We start from the raw sequence: 23443 nt of genomic DNA, 5'->3' as shown, positions 1-23443 counted from the left end.
AATCAAACAGCACGGGTTTGGTATGAAGCAAATGCTCAAGTATTGTCAAATTTTACATCTGTTCCATTTCCTTTGTTTTAAGTTATAAAATAAAACCTCTCAAACCCCAGGAAATGTCTCAAAAGGGAACAAGGCAGGGTTGAACATCTTTTCCATACTCTCAGGACAATTAAGGGCAGCTGATTCCCCACTGGGGAGCCTTTGCCACTGTGTTCTGTTGGGCATCAAGAAACCTTACTGAGAAAAGTCACTCATCCCATATTTCAACATTTTGCTTTGCTTCCATCAATCACCAGTTTCCATCAGCTTGAAGAGTTTAAATGTACCATCCTGTTCTCCAGCACAGAATGTTTTCTGGAAGGATGTCACCAAGGACAGTAGGAAAGCAACCACAATAAGCAACACAAGTCAATCTTTATTGAAAACTGAAGTATTAATACATAACAATTCTTGTTACAATAAACGTGCTTTTAAGAATTTAAACTTGAGCTCATCTACTCATTGAATTGCATAAAAAATAAAAAAGTATGAATTTTCACAATTGAACTGGCTCAGAATGGAATCTCCACTCTTTGTGTTGATGCGATAGTTCAATGCAGGAGTGAGTGATGCCTTAAAACTTATTTTGGAAGACAACATTGACCTAAACTTAAAAAAAAGTACCAATACAACTGTTCCTAAGACAGTTTTAAAAAAAGTCATAAAAAGGAAACCTGTGTCTATTTCATAACAAACATGGAGAACTATTACTGGGGCCTCTTGTACTTCCTTTGCATGCACTCACTTTTTTAGATCTTAAGACAGGAGGGCAGCCAATAATAGCATCACAATTAAAAAAACCCACTAACAAATCCCTTCTACTTAAAACAAGTCTGTACAGCAGCCAGCTAAAAAAGCTTTCCCAGTTTGCCTGCTAAGTGCCCAAAAGTCACAACCAGTTTAGAAAAGTCATGTTCATTTTCTTGATGTTGAAGTTTCAGGGCCCATAAATTGTCTAGATTTAAAAATCACAAATGGACCCTTACTACGTGTGGAATTCAGATGTTTCAGTGTTACATGCAACCTGCACAAGAAAAGGTTTCTTGTGCCCACTGTTCCTCTTGCCTCTCTGGTGCCTGCAGGACTCCTTGCCTGCTCTCAGCACCCTGGCCAGAGGCTCCACACTGCCCAGAGCCCTGCCAGCATGGGAACCAGCTCAACGTTGGGCCAGCCCTGCACAAAGTGCCCGACCCTGCTGCAGGAGCTGCTGCCCTGTGGCACTTCACCTCCTCACGACAGGGGCTCTGCAGGAAGCCCAGAGCTGACACAACACAGGATTAGAAACTGACACTTCTTAATGAGAACAAGGTGAGTGAGCTGAAATGACCATGTATTTTACAGCCTTCCCAAAGCCTGGCTCACAGGGCTGAGGAACCTGTCTGGACTGACACGAGCTGGGGCAGGCTGGGGCTGTTTCCTAAGGAACACTGCACAAACACAGCCTGGGCAGCCACGGAGCAGGCACAGCCACGGGCTCTGCCCCACACCTTGAGCACCAGCTGAAGCATCACTATTGCTCATGTTCCTAAGATGGGAGGTGTCACACACACACACACACACACGGGAATTACCACTCCTGGGATGAGTTTGACCCTAGAGTTAGGTGGTGGTGTCAGACTGATGTGCTTACCTATTTGAGCAAAACCCAAATGAACAGTGTGGAACACTGCTGAAGCACTGGGGAGTGATTCCAAGTCGATGCTCTTTACCCAAGGAGCAGGGAAGTGAGAACACTCCATGGAGAGCAGGCAGTGCTATGTACCCAGGTGAACAGCTCTGCACCATCAGCTCTCCTGACAACACCAGGACACGGTGGTACCGATGGCTGGTGGTTTGCTTCTGTTGCTTGGTTAGCTTTTTCAGTGGATGGAGCAATACAAGGAAGAACTTCAACTAAAATAAAGGATTTTTTTCACCTACCACTGCATCTAAGCATTAAACTTGCATAGTACACTCAGAACAAAGCTTTCTTGAGCAGCATTCCTGCGTGTCCCCTAGAAACTCCAAACAGGAGAGGGTTACAACAAGCACAAGCAACATCTACTACAGGTTGTTTCTTTTCCTTCCTAGTGTTTAGTTCACCACCACCACACTGACTAGGGCTGTGTTTTTGGTGCCAATTATTAACCATTTTCCTTTCGCTGCTGCTACATTTAAAAGACATTTTCATCAGCTGTTACTGACATAGGGAATACCTCGGTTTTTAAAAAATACTTTATCTAGACGCAACACCTGAAATTTGAATTTAAAAAAAAAAAAAATCTTGGACTTCTCTTTGTTATTGCTGCAACAGTTATTTTCAGTTCCAGGTTTATAGTAGTACGTTTTTGTTTTTTGTTTTTTAATCATATAAAGCTGCCATAAAAGTTTTTTTTTAAAGAGAAGCTTGATCTGAAATGTCTCTACTGCACTAGCTCTTTTCATTTGCTGAGGAGCTTCAGTGCAAACACATACTGTGTTTTCATTTATAAAGGAATTCTAAATAGGGAATGTTATATAAAAAGCAGGAGAGAATGTTTCATAAGACCCTCACTGTGTAAACGCCTATTTAATGATGTACAGTTTCCCCCACTGCAGTTTTATATCCATGCTTTCTACTATTTGCAACAAAATACCATTAAGATAGTTATATATACACATATTCCCCCCGTCCCCCTGCACTGTGCTTTTGGTTACTTTTCAGAACAACTCCTGGAGACAAGCTCCAGCCTCCCAGTAGGATCAGAATCACTCAGGACTGGAAGGTGCAGTACCTTTGAAAAAGGTACAGGTTCTCCCTCCTGGATGAATCCCATAATGCAACTTAGAAAAAAAAGTGCTCAAGTAAGTGAGACTGCCTAAGTGTTATGGAATACTACACAGAGACCAATTCCAAGATGACATTTAGAAATCCTGAAGTCAGAGCAAATATATAGGAAGCTATATTCATTCCTTAACTATTTCTCTACTGCAGCACTCATGGAAGTTCTCTCCTATGACTTTAGTTTGTGGTGATGAGCCAGGAGACAGCAAAACTTCCAGCTTGGCCCCCACAGCTCCCCCAGCACAGCGCTGCTCCAGCCCTCAGCTCCTGGTTAGAACCAGGAGCGCCCTGTGTTGGTGCTCACTGTGCTCTGCCACACCTGACTGATCACAGCTGCAAATCTAACACACAAATGGCAATTGTTCCACACACTGAACAAAGCAGTACAGATTCAGCTAAGCTTGTCTTGGATGATTTTCTGCTCCATATAAAAACATATGGAAATCCCTAAGCTGCATTAAGTGCTCATGAGTAAGGTTGAAAGTACTTATTCCAACAACATAGTTATGTTCAAGGCATTAGAAATAAGGGGGCCATCCACTGACAGTGATTCATGCAAAATAAACCTAAACTTTATTTAAAAAAAAAAAAAGGGTACAAAATACAGAGAGTGCTTACTGTAAAAAATAAAGTTACTGAAGGCTCTAACCACCAATGGGGTATGAAGGTACACAAGCCTCTCACCAGGGTAGAATACTGGGATGGCAGCACTAAATCAGCACTGATGCTACCCCAAATCAGCTGCCAAACCTGTACAGGAGCAGAACACCCCAAAACAAAGCATAACTAAGATACACAACTTCAAAAAATTTAATTCTGAATGGAAGTTAACCTACGAGAACAAGACAGCCTGATATACCTCTGTGTAAATGCTTAAAAGGGAACAACATTTTATATCCATTTACTGCATAATTTATTGCAGGCAGAATGTATAAAAAAAATTGCATCTTTCTGGAATTGCAAATCAAACAGGTTTAAGAAGAACCTCGGTTTTAATGTGCAATATTCAAATTTAAAAATTTAAAATCTCCCCCATAACAATTTTGGTATACAAATGGGTTCCAAGGCTAGCCCTTTATCCCCACAGCATTTGCTTTGAGGTACTTTAAAAATTGAAATTGCAAGAAAGAATATCACAAATGACTCATTGCAATGAAATGCTAATCTGCAGTCGAGTCTTATTTTACGTGCTTCCAAGTGCAATTTAGGAAGTAAAAAAAAAAGAAAATACTAAGAAAACACATCAAAAGGCTGTAACCAACAAATGGCTCCTACTTCAATTACAAATATTTTCATGAAAAAAACCAAAATGAAACGCTATTTAAACCCTCTATATTCTGGCAGCTCTACTACAGAGTATCCATAGTCTATACTGCAAGTAGATAATAAGGAAATTGTGTTAAAATGATTTGTTCCCCTTTAACACACTCATCAGGCACACAAGCTTTCCTCAGAATAACATGCAGCTGAACTCTGTTGCAGAAAGCCCTTGCACTTTTTTAGTTTCTGGAAAGCAAGCTGGATCAACTGCACATACGTTTTCAACTGACTACAGCATTCTTTAGGAAAAACAGCACGAATTTGCTCAACTGAGAACTGAAATAAAGGAAGTGTTTTTCTATCAGTCTGTGTGGCAGTCTCACTTTGACACATCTTGCATTATCTGAAAGATAGTACAGGATAGAAATCTCCCCAGGACATGCTATTCATTCTGCAGGTGATATCACCTCCTACTATTCCTAAGAGCCAGTTTTGCCTCAAGGAAATTTGCCTTATTTACTGGCACACACAGCATTACCTTTGTCATTTCATTCTGATCCTTAAGAACATCTGTATAACACTGATTCCATACAATGAAAATGAAAAGGTATGAAGTAAACTAATGGTGTGTGGGATGTCTACAGCTTGTCTGACTCGTTTTCCAGTCGCTCCAATTTATTAGCTGAATTTGAAAAGAACACCTCACTTAAACAAAAATATGCCCCTTTTAAACTGGCAACTCCATCAACCTGAAACAGGCTGAAGCACTCATCTGATGTATGTTATGGTATTCTAGAAACTCACTTTCATGATTCTACCTTGTCAGACCCTGCATACATTACAACAGTGCATTAGTGATACAAGTTGTAAAATACTTTTCGGTTCCTTTGGATTTGCATATGATGGTTTTTGCATCAGTCACTGCAGGTAGATTGAGCAAGCTTTGTTTTTGTGTTTTAACATGCATTCAACTAGATATGGATCAGAATAAATTTATACTCCCTTTTTATCATTATAATTAGCTAAAAAATTGCAAGACAGTCCACAAAACAGGATTTGCTTTAAGACTAACTGCTGGAGTTCCAAGATGTAAGATATGCAGCACTGGAAAATCTTCAGTGATCAGGAATTAGTAGTGTTTAGCCAAGTGTTGAAAGCATTCAGAAGGAAAGTCCTGGTTGGAGGCATGAGGGCTTCAGCACCAACTTTTAAACCTCAATTTCTTGATTGCATATCTCCCATCTTTAAACCTACATTAAGAGGGGAAAAAGAGTGGGAAATACTCTCAGTTAGGTGAAATATTATTTGAGTGTGGCAGATCACACTAACATTCTATGCACCACATACACCAACAAATGCTAAGTGTTAAACAGTATTACCCTAGCACTTATCCTGCCACGTTCTAGGGCAGGAACACACTACATGGACTTGCTCCTGTCATGTCCAGTCCAGCTTTCTGTCTGCACCACTGTTGTTTTTAATGTAGAAGATGCAATATTAAGGAGATATTTTGTGCTGAATTTAATTACCAGCAGTTGTGAGCTTATTCCCAGCATAATTTTCACTTCTTATATCTGTGTAATGTGAGACTCTTGGCTGAAATACTTCATGAGAAGCATTTCAGATCATTTCAGACAGCTGTGTAGCATCACAGCAAAATGAGAAATGGCTGCTACATTACTAACTCAATGGGAATGGTCACCTGCAATCTCAGAACTCTGTACTTCTAACTGCTGAAACAGAAATCCAGAGAAAATTAAAACAAAGTTAACTTTTGTCATAAACTAAATGGACTAAAAGTGAAAATTTCAAGTTCAGTTGGTCTGACAAGTCATTACTTCAAATGAAGCTGTTTTCAACTTATGCTAAAAATAACCAAGCAGAAGTGGGTATCACAAAAACATTAGTCCTTTGTGTCAGTTTGACACAAATTACACCCCCAAAATCCATCCCACTTTATAGCAGATTTCAAAATGAAACTTCTTTTCTTGAAACCCACAATCTAAATTTTGGTTCACATTAAAAATGCTTTTTTCATGCTGACTGCATGAAGTATGAACTGATATTTACCTGAAGCAGTATAAATGTATGAAATTACCTCATGGTTATGTTTTAGCAGCTTGTGAGGAATAGTCACCATCTGAGCAAGGCAAAACCTTGCCTACGTATTTAACCAATCACAGATAATTTGACTACAAAGTTAAATTCATTCATTCAGTAATCACAGTACTGCTGAATTCAACAATTACCAATGATTGCAAAATACTGAATACATTTAATTCCTGATGTATTTTAATAAGGCCAACTTAAGGCTCATTCTTTCATATTTGAGAATCTTGCATCATGAAGATGATTCAGGACTTGTGAAGACACAGACCACTCAAGAAACCCCAGTAGGATTTGAATATTCCTGCTCAATTAGAACACTGCAGAAGCAATCCCACCCCACCCATTGCTTACAATCTGCAAAATGTCCCCAAAAGAACCTGAAATGCTTCTGTTGTTAGAGATTAAGTGTTTCTAATGCAACTTACACTGACTGCCAGGATGATCACCACTGTGGGGGCACATAACTATAGGTTGGTGTTCCTGGAGCCCGATACGTGGGCATAGTAACTGGATGAGGGGCTACTGGAGTTGGGGAATGAGTTGTCAACAAAGTACCTGGAATGAAGAGAACAGTTTTTCAGTAAGTAAAAATTCTAGTAGAGAGGAGAAAAAGAAGGGGAATAAAAAAAAAAAGGGAAGGAGGAGAAAAACCCAAATAATTTTAAAGACAATTACAACTTGCTCATCCACAAAATTACCAGTATAGTTCTGCACTCCAGTCCCAATCTTCTTCAAACCTTAATGCCAGTGGGGATTTTAGCCCAGTGGATTTTTAGGCCAATGCATACAAAGATATTCATTACTCAAAAACAGCACTAGCAGAAACCCTGCAACATAAGCAACTCTCCCCACAGCAGGCTTTACATGCCATTAAGAATATTTAATGGTGGAGATAACTTGACTGATAAATCAGAATAAATTAGTTCATGTTTGCATTATTACAGATAGGCTTTTTCCCCATGAATGAAGCTCTAATGTTAGTTCAGTTTGTGACATCTAACTCCTCTAGTTCTGAGGTTTCTCAGACTAACTTGTAACTTTGACAAGATAGAAACCAGAATCTCGAAACAAACTTATGGCTCTTGTTTTTTTTATTTCTAAATTAGCATCCCTTGAGTGAACATGGACTTTTCTTTGTGAGTTAACACCCAGTGAGTAACAAAGCATGACACCTCCTCAGTGAATCATTGGTTAAACACCATTCTCTCCAAAACACTACCACCAAAAGACTGTGGCAACAGGAAGGAGACATCTCCAACCACTTCCCATGGCAGAGGACCTGCAGGTAGTACAAACACATCAAGTGTTGAATCTCAAGACAAGGAAGGTCTGTGATACAAGGGGTGAGCTCAGAACACTGCATTTTCCTCAGCTCTAAGAGGCTGCTGCTTTCAAATGGCATAGAGAAATGCATTGGGAAGAGGAAGTCACACTCCTGACACTGGTATGAGGAGAAACAAAGGGTGCAAGAGTAAGTGATACTATATACAGATATGAAGAAAAATTGCTGTCCCATAATACTAACCCTGAAAAGAAGATGTGGTACCTCCATCCTAGGAGGTGTTCAAGGCACTGCTGAACAAGAACAAGCCCTGACTTAGCTCACTCAGAAGCCACACAACCTGCACATGTCCTTCTGAACTGAATTTCTATGATTCTGTCATGTGCATCACGTTCTGTAAGGTAGCTGTGCTCCCCTGGGCTCAAAGCAGAGCTCCACTGAGAAGCAGCCCTGGCAGTGAGGGCACCCACCTGCTGACATTGCCATAGTTGTCCCAGCCACCATGCCCATGGTGACCCCGTTCCCTCGGGGCGGTGGGATCGGAGCAGGGTACATGGTTGCTGGCATTCCATTGGGCTGCACGACTGTGGTGTGGTGGATTACGTGGGGTGGTGCTGCATACAAAGGCTGTGTGTAGTAAGTGCCTTGCTGTTGGAGAAAAAACAGCATGTTAAGTAATTACAGTGTATCTGCTGGGGAAGATAAATGACAGCTTCTTTTATAAATGTATCATAAAATAAAAGTATTACTCTACATGCAATTAATTTACAGAGCACAAGCTGAAACATTTATTGTAACCATTACAATTGTGTTTCACTCACAATTTAACATTTTATCCCTTTACCCATTTAGGATAACATGTGAAGTAGGGACCTTTGTAGATGCTGACTGCACCTTCCACAATAAGGGCTCATTTGTCATTCACTCCCTTCCTTTTGATCCTTTTCAAATATTTATCCATGACAGAACTTCTCATTCCTTCACAACTTTTTATTCAGTTGCTTTTAGTAAAAGAAGCCAATGCTTTTGGCTAATCCAAGTACACTAAGCAGACTGAATAAAACTTACTACATGCTTATCAATTCTCTCCAGCTACTGCTTATGTGCCAGGTGAGTTCCCACTACACAAAGAAAGCCAACTTTTCCCTAAAATACCGTATTTATTGAAGTGTCTTAATTCTACCCTTCGTAATAGTTTTCAACAACTTCCCTAGCATGAGACTCGGCAAATCCCTGAAATAGCAACAGAAAGTTCCTAACAAATATTACAAAATTTTTTGACAAAATAAAAATCAGGATATTGGTAGTTACAGGATCCAACACGTTTTGGTAGCTGCTGAATTCAGTGTCTCTTCAAAGAGTGAACACATTACCACTAAGTGCTGAGTAACTGTCATGCAAGAGAGGATGTAAAATTGCACACACACTAAATCACTGTATTAAGAATTCTTACTGCAGGCAGCTAAAAATTCTCTCCATGCACAAAGAAGTGAACGTGCTGAAAAGTTAAAGAGTTCACAGAGACATTACAGGGAGCACACAGATGGCCACAGAGGAGTTCTGTGGCTCTGCCCACATACCTGTGCATATGGGTTCTGCTGGGGGTAGGCACTTCGGACTGGGTACACAGCAGTCTGGTAGGGGTTCGGTGACGATGAGTACGGCGGCACTGCCCCACTGCTGGGTGAACAGGACACTTTGTATGGGGTGCCTGGCGTGTAACCTGAAACAAAGGCAAATCTGCATTCAAACACTCAGCAGCACGCTCATTCCACAAGTCAGGCACCTGGAACTTTCATATTTCCCAGCCCCATAAGCTTCAAGTGAGTACTTGGTGAGCTAGTCCCAATATCTAAACACAAGTTCTGTCATTTACCTAATAATGGCAACAGTCTGGCAAAAGTAATTGACTGTGTCAACTAAGCATGAAAATGTAATTGTGTACCTGCACAATTTATTTCTCAAGCCTATTGTTATGGGGCAAAAAGTGCATTTTCATAATAACACATTAAATACCAGGATTTGGAATATCAGGCAGCACCTCTACACAGGAGGACTTGGCACATGTGTCAGTCAATTCTCCACATACCCCCAAATCATATTGGCAAAACACAGTAGCAGTCAACTAACCTGCTGTAGGAGATGATACAGCACAAGAGTAAGAATTTCAAAAGCCAGAATCATCTAAAGACCTCATGATGGATTTCAGAGAACAGAGACTAAATCTGCAACCACTCCTTCAACTTGCCTTTATTTCTATTTGTTTTTGGCATTTTCTGAACTGGCTAAAATAAACATGAAACGCTGTACCTTTAAAACACAAACACTACAAAGTTCACAAAGTTCAGTGCAATGCAAGTTCCACTTGGGAGGCACTATTTTTTTAGTAGATCTGTAGACACATCCTTAAACATCACTTCAGAATTGTTTTTATACTGCAGTAAGACTTCAGATGCCATCAGAAAGTGGTTGGCATTCCTATTACAAGGCCCCCCAAATCAGCCTGCCTTTGTAAATGTTTGGAACTGTTGAATTTTTACAGAGATAAATGGCAACTTCTGGTTCAGACCCTGCCCAAATACAGCTTTTTCATAATTTCTCCAGCCCTCATCAGACAAGGTCTCAGGTGAGAACAAGGGCTTGAAGGGGCATGGAGGAGACTGTGATATATATATATACACACACATATACATCTTTATAATGTTTCTGCATGCTACACTCCCAAGATTATTCTATGGGCAGAGTGGGAATAAGAACAACTCAGCAACAGCATCCATCAGTAACATTCAGGGCAGCAAACAACAGGCATGACCTAGTCTGGAAAAAGCATCAAGGCTTTCTTTTCAGCACAGCCTGTGCTGCTGTGAAAAGATCTTGGGTCTCATGCAGGTCTACCACACAACATCCACAGGTACAATTTGTAGTTAGCTAGAATTGAATAAATTAGTACCAGGGCAGTGCAAGAAAGAGCAGATACTTGGTAATTACAGAAAAAAAAATGAGACTATCAGAGTAAAGATAGGCTGATTTTAAAAACTGTCTGGAATGGGCTGACTTCAATACAGAGAGAGAACAGATCTGAAGTTGTACAGCAGAGAGAACACTGGCATTTGGGCTGTCAAAAATCAGTCTGTGCAAACAGCATGATGACACATGACCTTCATTCTTCTTGAAAAAGTCTGGGCTTCTTTGCAGTTTTGTGACACCCTTCAAACTAAAAGTCATTTAGCTAACAAAGAAATGGGTTCACTTTTTCTTTTTAACAGCATTTTTACCTTTAAAAAAGCTGCACCACAGCACTTACTCTGAACTCTTGCTTTTAGAGATCCTAAGTATATCACAGGTCCAGCATGCTGAGGAAGTAACTTTTATTAGTATGGGGAGCTATTTGTGGTGAAAACCCCAGCTACAAAATGCTGAACATGAATAATCACTACAACCATGTCCTCAGTGAAGCCCACTTTCATTCTAAAAACCCACTGATGCAGCTGCACAGGCTTTCTTTCATTCTTGCAAAGTAGTAAATCTGCACAAGAGGTATTCTGCCATCCCATTTTTTTCCCTCCCTAATATGGAGCAAAGATCTTAACAGTAAATGACAGGATAAGTCAAAACCACAGTAATTTAATACAGTTACCTATAAAAAAGTACCCTTTTGTAACAGCAGCAGCACAGCCCATTCAAATACTGCTGCGTAATACAAATTTACCAAAGCTTTGATTCTACAAACAAGCTGTTACATCAGAAAGGTTAAAAAAGATATAAAAAGATCCCAGCTGTTAGGACAAAGTACTCCAAGTTGTTATCTGCCTGAATTAGAGGTCTGTACATTTTGAACTTTTGTTCACAGCCTGAAGAGCAGCTAAAAATTTAAGCTATTCTTAGTTCTGAAATAAAAGCTTACTTCCCATTCAACGGCAATAAAGACTAACAGCACTTTTAAACAGTAATTTTAAAACAAGTTTTAAATAGCACTTTTAACAGTAATTTAAAAAAATAATGACATTCAATGACAGTATATAACTTATAAGCATTGTGCATCCTTATTGCTTTCTCTTAGAAGTGAAAAGGTTCTTTCTTTGACTTTGATTTATAGCTTGAGATATATTCCAAGATTAATCAACACAAACTAATATTACAACATGATTAAGTCTAACAGGTCAAGAATCTTTGCCAGAATTCCCATGATTTGTTAAAATGATTCCACTCAGCTTGAGCCTCAGCTTCCTCCAGCAGGATTAGCAAACTGCATTCTGTACTGGAGCTACCTTCCATTGACCTGATCCTAGGATCAAGGCCTGCAGCTCCTCCTCAGCACAGCTGCAGGATATATGCAGAGCAGCACAGAAAGCAGTGAAACTGAAGGGTCTGACAGCAATAAAGCCAATAATAAAAGCCCACACGGGGCTCTGCCACTCGAGCTAAGAGTTCTACCCTGATGGGAACTGCTCTCCCTTGAATATGGCTCTTGGGGTAAATTCTGCAGCAATCCCATGCAGATGCAAGCTGGCATCCCCAGATATGATACTGGTACACTGGCAAAACCCAGCATTGGAACTGAAGGATTTTTTAGTTTCTGGAACCTCTAAAATTAATCTGTTTCTTTACTTTAAATTCAAGGCCTAAGACAAGATAAAGTGCGAGTCTGCACTCACTCTGCCCCTAAGCAGCACACTGAACAGTGACAGAGGTTGTACCAACTGGAATCCCACACAGCTCCAAGGAAAGCTACACATTTTTAGCAGGTTCTGCAGGCAAATATTTTGGATGAGTCTTTTGCCTCAGTAATTGCTGCCACACCTGAACAGTCTCCTGGTAGTTAATGAAGCCCATCCCTTATGAACACTGCACTTCAGTACCAAGCAAGCTTCCAGAGCATAAGCTTCCCAATTTCAAGCAGTATCCTTTCCTATTGCCATAAATTACACCAAGGCATTTAGGGAAAATCTTGGTTAAGTGCCACATGTATCGCTGGAAAACTGGCATAATACATGGAAGTGAAAGAGTTCTGAGGATGCCCAGCTCTACATTAACAAAGCAATGTAAGGAATTCTTCCCTATACAAAATAACCATAGGGAGAATACTTTGTATCAGGTACATGTTTCTGCTTTAAGTAGAAATTAAACACCACCAGCTTCTGGTTTGTTTCAAGGATTAAAACATTAAAATTGTGTTCTACTAGTGAAAGCAGAACTACACAAAAAGAACTCTGGTGAGTGCCTTGTTTTTCCTGACTGTTTTTCCACCTCCCTTTTCCTAGGCTCATCCCATTCCCTTCCTTAAATGACACACAAGTGAGTGCAGTAACCTAAGTCCTTACCCAGCATTCACAATGGTCAATCAGTTTTATCCAGCAACTAGGCTTTCCAGACCATCAGCTTGTGCAAGACAATCTTAAGGGCAGAGAGAAGCTAGCAAGCTGAACTTGGAAAAATATGATTTAAGAAAGGGATGAAGAAGAATAATTTTGAGGATAACAGAAAAAAATAAAAACGGGAATCTGGAAATGACCAGAAGGATGCAAAGCAAGCAGAACCATGAAGGAAGCAGTGAAGGGAAATGCAATGCAAACCTCAAGGACCATCTGGAAATACAGAAAAAACAGCTAAAACCTCAGCTGTTCCCTTCTTGGAAGGTGCATACAGCATGACTTTAGATTATAATATTTTTAATTTATCAGATGATTCCTTATGAGTCATGTTCAAGGTAATGTAAAACTTATCCCACAGTACAAGTGCTATTGTGAGCCCTAGAGCTTTTCCTCATTTTTGCTTCTAACCACTTGCAAACATCAGGTGCCTGCTCTGACATCCCAATTCCACATACCTGTTTGAAAGGTAGGATTTGCTCCAGGATACATGTTGGGGGAATAGGCAGGAGCAGCCGCTGCATAGCCCATTGGGAAGCCAGCTAGAAGAAAGAACATGCCACAGTTATTTTCTAGACTGACTTTACTCTCCAAGGTCTTATTGCACATGCTTTAACTGAGGCAAGCAAACAGCCTTCAATCACACCTCCTCAAATAAAACACTGCAAACCTCTTCTCCCAAGACCCCTGAAGGTGAATGCTAAGTGAAGAGAACACCTATGGTTTCACAAGTCCATTCTCTCTTCCACACATCTTCATTGGTAAAGTAACTCTAAAATTAGCTGGAAAAGAAAGTTTTGTGTAACTGTTCTGCACTCCTTCGCCAAGTGTGATGTACCAATAATGCCTAAGGGTTTTAGCTTTTCTATTTGTCATGTATCTGTAATCCTGCAGTTCTTTAGTGTGTAACTCCAAACTCCACACACAGTGGGAGCTGCTGCTTTCCCATTTTGCTCAGACACAGCAATTCCTCTCCAGGCCTGGCAATCAAGGACACCTCACTGCCTCAGGCCCCAGAGATGGAAACAAAAGTGAGTTGGGGCAGCAAACTTGGGGTAAATGACTTCATTCCCTGAAGCTGGAATTGGAAGATGAACCCTCAATGTGCAAATGGACCAAACTGATAAAAGTGTGAAAACCTGTGACCCATCATCCAATTCTGGGTGCAGCCCCTGGAGGGGCTTTATGTGCCTGAAATGTACCTGAAGGCCCTTCAATAAATAGAACTGCTTTTTACTCCCTTGATTTTGTCTGGCCTCTGTTTTTAGGTAGCCCCAAAAAGTCATCACATACCAGACTTATCTGAATGGAGTTTTTCACAGAAATAAAGCCCTAGAAGTTAGAGTGACTCTGACTCTCCAGATCAGAGATATCTCAGGTAGAAAGTACAAAGCAGTCCAAACTGCTTGCTGAATCTGACACCTACTTGCTACTACACTCAGTACCAAACAAGCTCGCCAGTTTCAGACACACACTGTGACAGAGGTACTGGGAAAATGGCAGTGAAACACTTCTGCACCAGAGAACACTGTGATATACTCCAGTGTAAGGCACAACACAGCATTAGCAAGAGCTTGTTACCTGAAAGACACAAAGCTTGCTCAGATTAAGTGACATTTCTGAATTAATCACAGCTATTAGTTTTCCCAAGAACCTATTTACATTATTCAAATCTGTAAAACCAAGTAATGTCTGTATTCAGAAAGATGGCGTTACTACCACATTCTGCTCTCTACATCTAAAGATTTCAGCTCCTTCAGATAAAAGGCAATTAATATTTGCATACCCACTGTCAGGCTTAAAGCTTACATTTAAACTGCTGCTCATATTTGAAGGGTTTTTATTTCACTATGAATCCCAGAGTCCTCAGCAATTACTCCCAACAGTAAGAATTACTTAGCTCAGGGCCATATATGCTAACCCAGTTTTGTAAAGCACTCTGTAAACATATCAAGTGACATACACTTGGCACTGCTATTAGGTGGTCAGCATGGAGAAGACTAAGAAAAGCCTTAGGCTTAAAAACCAAAGTTAAAAATAACATATCCAAGTGGTAACAACTTTTCAGAGTGTAAATAGCTCTTCAGTTTTCAAACTCACAAGCTGCTGGTGAAAAGCTTTAGTACAGCTTCATTCAAACACACTACACATCTGCAACAGAGAGTGGGGGAATCATTTTCAGTCCTTTCTTCACAGCTTCAGCTGCACTGTGGAGCACTCTGAGCTACTCAAGAAACAGGTCATTTGTGGAAAATGTAACTACAACAAGCAGCAGGTTTTAGATTCTGCAAGGAACTTCCATCCATATGAGAACATTTGAATATTGATTTCTTGCTGCTGTAAAACTATCCAACAGCCTAAAATAGGTGTAGTATAATATAAACAGTTATGAAATATGCAACAGCTTTAGAAACACGTTGCCTTTCAGTAATGCATTCCACCTACTGCTGTGTTCCTCGCTTTCCATTACCATGCAACCCATGTAAATGCAATGATTCTGAGTGGAGAATCTGCAGCTTTTAAATTAGGAGAAGCAAAGAAGGGGGACTTAGTCATGAAACATTTTTTAAAAAAAATCCTGAAATGCAAGTCTACTTTTCATTTTAGAGAATGTGCTCTGTATTTATCCCACAGTCTTAAAAGCCTGGACCAGGCAACTCAGCAAACTACCTAATGGTGTAACATATTATTGACTGAGCTCAATTTAAGGGTCACAGTTGTGTGAACTGACCAACTGACTGCTGGAAAGGAGAATTCTAAGTAACCACATTGTAGCATGACATTTAAGGCACTTCTGTAACAATTCTATTTCAATTCCATATTTTAGTTACAAAGACTGGCAAATATAAAGCACTAATATAATTTAATTTATAATCTAGTATTTATAATAGAATTGTAATGTTGTTTAAACTGCTATTTATGAATCTACAATAGTATTTTTCCCTAAATAAATTAAGGTACTACTTGGTTTAGTATAGACAAGAGCCTCAATGCAATATGTAGATGCTTGTAAGTACAAATCAAAACCTGGCTAATATAAATCTGAGTTTATAAAATGAACAAAGCTAAAAATATGAAGTTATATTCCAATAATCCATAACAATCTTTATCTAAAGCAAAAGAAAGGCTGGAAAAAGCAATCTATTTTAAGTACAGAAATAACTGCCCCATACATTATACATTATATTAATTACTAAGTCTCTGCTGTTTGATTATAAGAAGATTACTACAGCCTTTGCAACTCAGACAGTTACAAAGAATAAAAGCATCCTGCAGGTTACATAGTATCAGCTTTACAATTTATTACTGCACCATTCCAGTCACTCAACAGACTTAAAAACATTTCAACACATTTTGTGTTTCCCTTATAAATACCACAGAAATCCTGGAAGGTACACTGGTTGAGGAACATGAAAAGCAAAAAATAAAATTAAACTGGTTTTGAGACAATCAAGCCAATAAAGAGAATTCATTTATGCATCACTATTTAGAAAGAGGAACAGAGAAAAGCAGAACAGGAAAATAGAAATTCTAGTGCATTACCTGAGGTGAAAAACAGATTTAAGAATGGTAAATACCAGTAGGAAAATACAGTACAGCTACCAAGAATATAAACAATTTCAGCACAGAATAATTTCTGCCTCCCAACACAGACATCAACTAAATCACAAAACAGCCTCCCTGTAAAAGCTAAAGAAGTTTAACTTCTTATGAAATACAAAGCTGAGCAGAAAAGACCCTGGAGCCTCTCCCAGGATGGAAACTCCCTTCTGTCAGAGATAAGAGAAAAAAAAGACAGCAACAAGACATGCTGCTTGAAATGTCTCCCAGAGGCACACAGGCTTCTCTTCAGTCTTCCTGAAAAGTTCTGTCCAAATCTAATTTTGTCTCATCCAACTTTTAGACTATAGAAACATCAGAAATGAAGCCTCCTTGCATGTACATTAGGAGATGAGGGGGGAAGAAAACCTCATAAGAAACTTTAAGTCAATAAGAAGCAGATAAAACAAGAAATTAAATGTATTTCTGTTTCAAAAACATTTTTGGCCAATTTCTTCATCCCACCTTTGATGCCAGGCTTTGGGCAGTCAGAGAACAGACAGTATGAACAAGAATTAGAGGATAGAAAGGTTAACAGTGCCAGTCAACTGGCAGCAGAAATAGATTGCCTCCTCTTCTTGCAGGGCATAATTATTAGAACTCCTAAAATAAGCTGCATTGGAAGAGATACTGAAGTTAGAAATGTAACAGAAAAAAATAACACCACTCTTTTTAAATTTAAAAGCAACCTCATCCCAATCCCAAAACAGATTTACATGAAGGCATTCATAAGTGATTATTTCTTTTTGACCCTATGCAAAGAGCAGTGTAACAAACACATCAGAAAACAGAGTTGCTTACCTGGATAACCAATTCCTTTGGCATTTGCATAGGGAACCCCAGAAGATCCAGGGCTATACACAGGATTCATGATTTCAGTAACTGAATCAGGAAATAAAGAAAGAGAAAAACAGTATTTACTTAAGTATAGGGAAAGCTTGAAATCTCAATAACTACGGTGGAACTGGAAACTGAGGAAACATATTGGAAGAAAATGTAACAAAAGCAGCAATTCCACTACTTCTCAATATTAAAGCTGTAGCTACAGGCAGGAAAGAATCACTGCAGGAAGAAGTTTCAAAGCGTCCCAACCCTCAATCAGCTGGAGAATGTCTCAGGAATGAAACATTCCTGTTGCAGAGCATGCTTTCAAAATATTTCCAGAGCTCCCCCGTGGTGCACAGATCCAAACCCACTGCAGGGGTTTGTCCTTGTTGGACTTCTCTCCTCGTGCCACTGTCAATCACTCAGCATCTCCCTGCCATTTATCAATCACTCAGCGCCTCTCTGCCATCTATCAACCTTGCTTTCTTCCCATTTTTCTTGAAGCCTCTAGTCAAGGGATGCAAATACTTATGGTCCATTCTTACTGGCACTTTGAGCCTGGCATTCCAGTCCTTTACCAGCATTAAATTATCAAACACCCAACTAGTACAGAAGAAAGTGGCAAAAGACTCTGTGTATTCAGACAGCCAGTCCACATCTCTTTCTTTTACTTCCTGCCAATTTCTTCAGAGCTATGACAAGCTGACAGTTGTGTCCAGTCATTGCTGAATGATGCATTCACACAAAAACCAGATTCCTACAGCCAGCATCACCCACAGGTATAAAACCAAACCTGTTTTAAAAAAAAACCTTGTATGCAAACACCAAGGAAAATAAAATTGCACTGAAGATGTTTCTCAAGTGCCTCATACAGGAATACTGTTCACAACTACTGTTACAGTATTTTAGAAAAAAAATACCTTCATATTTAAAGTATCTTTTTTCTTCAACCATCTGACTTTCTGCATAGATAGACAGACAGACAGATTTACCACTTCACAGGGGAGGTTTATGTTGGATATTTGAAGAAGATTCTTCCTCCAGAGGGAGGCTCCCCAGGGCAGTGCTGAAAGCAGCAGGCCTGACACAGTTCAAGGAATGTTTGGACAATGCTCTCAGGACATGGTGGAATTCTTGGGGTGCTGTGCAGGGTCAGGAGCAGGACTGATTACCTTGTGTGTCCCTTCCAGCTCAGGACATTGTATAATTCTTGCAAGCACCCAAGACAGAAAGGCAAGCCTATGAAACCAGACTTTCTTATTAACTGCTGATAGCTGACACTTGAGAACCTCCTCTTCTACAGCTCGAGATGCTGCCTTACTTAAACCAACTGGGTATTAAGCAGTTAAACAGAGTTTAATGAAATTTTGTAAATAAGGTTTATGAAACAAGGAAGTTTAATGACACATACACTACCCTAGTTACAGAATATGTTAGGCAGGAATCCAAGTGGAGTTTATCAGCATAGCTGCACTGATAAACCTATGGTAAGTGAGTCTATAAAGCATAAATAGTTTGATTTTTAAAGGAACACTGAAACCAGCTCTGTGCCAAGAGAATTAGCAGCACCTAGTACACGACAGATATAAAATAGCCTTTTGTGTAAAATTAGTAATCAGTAAATGTCAAAGTTTATAATCAGGTTTCACAAAACACTCCAAGTCAATATATGAGAATTACAAGATTCACCGGTTTCTTGGGCTTCCTCTCCTCACTTTCCAATAAATACTAACTTACATAGAATTGCCTTTTTCATTCAGATTCGTATGTGATTACACATCAAGAAAACAGAATCCACTGAGTTACAAACCAAACAAGCTGCCATTTACATCACTTAGTATGAATAAAGTTCCCCAGAGCAGCATGTTTTAATCACTTGACCCACATCAAGCGCCATTTGAAACAAATCTCTTTGAAAATGCTCTACAGCAAGCTGTACTTAGAGTATAAAGTGCTATATTCCACTGAAGCCCTGTGGAGTTTTAGCAGCATTAACTCTGTGCCATAATCAACAGGTGTATTTTGCTGGAGCAGTGTTTCCTTTTAGCAAGGCTGCTTTTTTTCTCCCATACTTTCTTCAATGTATCCTTCTCTCTAAAGTACAAGTCTAACTTACCTGAAAACTTTCAGTCTGTTCCCTTTACACCTCCCTGCACCTTCTCCTCATGTGCATTTCTGCTACTCTTTCAATGTTGCTTTTGTCTCACTTTGTCTCTAAATTTACAAAGTGCTTAGGGGCTCAAGCTTCACTTTGCTTTCAGCATTCCCAAGTTATGGGGTTAAAGTCTTAAGGAGATGGATAAACCTTTCCACTCAAATAACTCAATGTTCTCTCACACCCTCATCTCCTACAAATGTGCTGCTCCTCCTTGCAGTCCCTATGGCAATCAGGAGAAAAGACTCTGGAACCATCTCACTATTCTGAATGGCAGTGAACAAAAAGAGAACTGTGAGGTGGAAAATCATCAAGGGCCTTATGTGAATATTTAGGCAAAAATCCCAACTATTAGAAATATTAGTAGACAATGACTGCAGAACAACACATGGACATACACTATAGGAAATGACTTAAAGAGAAGCCACACAAAAATGAAGAGGTAGAGAAAATGGATAGAGAATGTCAGACAACACAGACTTGATCTCAAAGGAAGTACAGACAGAGAGGAACTTCACATTAGTAAGGGGAAAAAACCCCTCTGACACTGGTAGCCTCAGCTGTTCATTTGGATCCATGCTTCCAATTTCACATGTGTACACACACACAAATTAATTCAGCTTTGGTGGGACAGAAATGTACTTTTATCACTCCTGCTTTCACCACTGACAGACAAGGCAGAGCCATCAGCCCACACAAAGTGCTCGTGGTCTGTAACGCACACAAAACGCCAGACCACTTCTAATTAAAAATAATTATTTTCAGGTCTTCTCTGGAGGACCCAACATGTGTAAGTATAATTATGTAGTATTACCCAGTGGTTGCAATCATCCCACTCTTACCATAATTTTACTTGGAAGGCCCTCTGTAATACTGAGATGTGGAACCTTGCAGTCCACTTTCCTGGAATGCTTCAAGTCCACATCAAAGACTAGGGAGGAATGGTATAAAAGGAACCCAAAGAATCCCTGTCTTTCAACTGCTTTGTTGGCATTCCCTCCAAAGCATTCTCATGTTAATGGATATGCAAATAAGTGTCTACAGTGCATCATCTGTATATAAATTGCACAGAGCTAACTGTATATGAATTATTCTTTCAGCTGAAATGAAGGCAATCATACTTATTAAAGATGTCCTGATTAAAGACTGCACAAGGATGCTGGGAAGTGCAAACCTTCACCTTTCACTCTTGCCAAAGCCAGGCAATCAAACTCAGTTTTCATCAGGGCTGTTAGATCTCATCCTGATACAGATACCAGGACAACCATCCTCCTCCTAAATCCATGTTTTTGGAAGCTGAGCACAAAGGCCAACCACTGCTAATGCTGAAGCTCTAGCACTCCCAATTGGATCTGTTCTGCACACAACTTTTCCTGCTACACTCAGAACAAGCATGTTTCTAGGAAACTGCTTTTAAAAATCATTTCACAGAGATGAGTGTAAAAACCCACAGATCAATGCAAACACTGTGAGACAAACTGCATATTCCTTTGCAACACATGTATTTTCTTACTCCTGATTTTCAAAGTTGTGAAGGAACACTATCAGGATAAGATCTACCAAATGTGACTTGGTGCTCTTCTTGTAACAATTCCATCACGAGAGTTGGGGAAGAATCTGCAAATACCTTTGCTAAGGCACACTGCTCTGGTCCAGTAACGTTTTCCTTCTTGGCTCTTAAGCAGACTCACACACACTAAGTCACCTTAACATTGATCCACTTTGGAGCACTATCAGAACGCCATTTGCCATGAAATTGTACAAATGACCCAGTTTCCACTTACTGAGTTACTTACCATCTTAATAATGCTCTACATTTTACCCCTTTGACTTCCAGTCAAAGCATAATACAAGTAAAATACATAAGTGCCTGGTAGTAAAAGAAGTAATTTCCACTGCTAAGTAACAAAGAAAACAGTTCATGATGCTTCAGCTCTTCAAATAACTGACAAAGTCTCAGTCACACTATGTTCTGTTAAAACTTCAGCCACCAAACAGCCCATTTGATGCAAATCCAAGACCAAATAACAGGCACTTTTCTCACAATTAGTTTAAAAAAAGGGGGCTCATAATATAAAGACCAAGGCAAGGCATCCCATGCTGTGCTGATTGGTACTAGCACGTAGTACTTAAATTTCTTCCATTTGTCTAAAGACCTCAGAGAAAGTCACTGGATTTTCCCAGGAAGGAGGAAAAGCCTGTTCAGACAAGGGCAGGGGTTTATGGAAGCCCAGGACAGCAGGCAGCTGGAATCAGTGCTCACACAGAACTGCCATGCAGCTGGCAAGCAATCCCTGCACTGGGACTCCTCACTAGGCTAGAGCAGATAAGCTGGCTGCCAGGATTCTGGGCTCTGCTGGAGGATTTTTTGGATGAAGGACTGCTAGTTTTGCATCTATCAGCCTGAGAGAACTGAGACACGTCCCCAAATGGCCAAGACCAATTCCAGTGCAAGGAAGCAAGCAGGACTGGACAGTGACAGGACAGACTGAGGCTGCAGAACCACAGCCTGGAAAAGAACAATTAACAACTTTGCTCAAAGTTAACACATCAAGTAAAATACAAAGCTGGAGCTCTCATTCCCATGCAAGTCTTCCTCCCCTGCATGAGCTACAAGACATTGTCATAGAGAAAGAATAAAACACCTCCAAGCACCCTATGTTTTGTTTGCATGCCTTGTTTTTTCCTAAGGCTAAAAAAAAGAATGGAGCAGTTCAGGTTTTTTAATCTTTTTTAATCAGTGAATACAACTCTCCCCTGTAAGCCTGGTCTACCAAGGGTTAGGGATTTTTTTTTCCTATATAAAATACACATACATTAACACCAACACTACTTGTACTTAGTGTCAGTAAGGACAGAGACAATAGGATTATATGTGAAAGACTCAGTTTCATATGTCATTCACAAAAAGAAAACCTACACAAAAAACATAATACTAAGCTCCTGCTTGTGATCCAGCTTTATTTGTACCCCAGAACATTATCAAAACCTTATTTTCTTCAAAAAATTCCTTCTAATTTATGGAAATATTAAACAAACTGCACAATATTTCACAAAGTCTGTAATTTCTGTTGTTGCTATGGCACAAGGGGACAGAAGTTGCCAGGCAAATCCCCGCATCTCCTGTATAACTTTGAATTTGTGGGTATTCTCATCTCAAACAAACAAGTCCTCAAATCACCAAGTCCTCACTGTAAGAATCATAGAAGTCTATCTATTGCCAAATTCAGGGAAAGTTAATCAACTACGAGAAACAGAGAAAAAAAATCAAATTGTAGGAATATCATTTCACTACACGAAGGAATTGTATTTAGAACTTTCTAGTTAAGCCCCAGAGTTTTGCTTCTTCCTAAAATCCTATAAAGCACTTTTTTATTAAATTAGTTTTCAATTTATTCCCTACTGCCTTCTGAAATAACACAAAACTGTCGCAAACCACAAAGAACATAGAATTTCCAAAAGCCTCCCAAGTCCTGCTCTTTTTCAGCCTCAGAGTTCGAGTGTGTAATTACCACCCCAAACGCGCAGAAAAAGGGTGCGTTCTACGAGCGTGGAAGTTTTATGGCACTGACAATTATACATCTTGCAGCAAAATCACATCAGAGCAGACAGAAAGTCTGCTCACAGGAGGTAACACGCACACTGCGACTCAACATTCAAGAACAAATCAAGTCCAGCTCTTCTGCCCCTGCCCGCCTCGAATCCTTGACTTTTTACCTTTCTCAGAGCATTGATCTCACCATTTGGCCGGTGTTTATACGGCTCCAAACGATGTAGAAAAGCCCTGCAAGGCCCGTCTGTACCTTTTTCATTCGTGCCCCGCCGGCGGCCACGGAGGAGCGGGATGGGCTGGCTGCCTGCAGCTCACAAAGGTACGGGGCACACGGCACTCACGGCCCCACACCGCGCTCGCACGCAGCTGCAGCCGCCGCTGCCATCGCAGCCGGCCGGAGCCCTCATGACGACACGCTCAATTTTTACCAAGTTCGCAGCCGGACGAT

At 40.0% G+C, this 23443-nt stretch overlaps 1 protein-coding gene across 1 annotated transcript; it reads right to left on the bottom strand.

The window, feature by feature from the left end:
• Nucleotides 1-395: 395 nt before the first annotated feature.
• FAM168B (family with sequence similarity 168 member B) lies at nt 396-23201 on the bottom strand. The gene is made up of 7 exons (XM_015637473.3): nt 23183-23201; nt 17264-17344; nt 13321-13404; nt 9074-9216; nt 7964-8141; nt 6637-6766; nt 396-5352 (listed from the first exon to the last, which is right to left on the bottom strand). The coding sequence occupies exons 2-6, from the start codon at nt 17331-17333 to the stop codon at nt 6654-6656; spliced, it is 588 nt and encodes a 195-aa protein (XP_015492959.1). The 5' UTR covers nt 17334-17344; nt 23183-23201; the 3' UTR covers nt 396-5352; nt 6637-6653.
• Between the last annotated feature and the right edge of the window lie 242 nt (nt 23202-23443).

Source organism: Parus major, chromosome 9 (genome assembly GCF_001522545.3).
Source record: "Parus major isolate Abel chromosome 9, Parus_major1.1, whole genome shotgun sequence".
NCBI lineage: Eukaryota > Metazoa > Chordata > Aves > Passeriformes > Paridae > Parus > Parus major.
The sequence above is the reverse complement of the archived record's forward strand: the minus strand, read 5'-3'. Positions and strand labels throughout refer to the sequence as shown.

Bases quoted from the DNA above. Each gene is read 5' to 3' on its own strand.
- FAM168B (XM_015637473.3), bottom strand. From the start codon at position 17,333: ATGAATCCTGTGTATAGCCCTGGATCTTCTGGGGTTCCCTATGCAAAT. The intron at 13,405-17,263 runs GTAAGCAACTCT...TCTTTCTTCTAG, and splicing joins CAAAGGAATTGGTTATCCAG to CTGGCTTCCCAATGGGCTAT. The intron at 6,767-7,963 runs GTGGGTGCCCTC...TCTTCATTCCAG, and splicing joins AACTATGGCAATGTCAGCAG to GTACTTTGTTGACAACTCAT.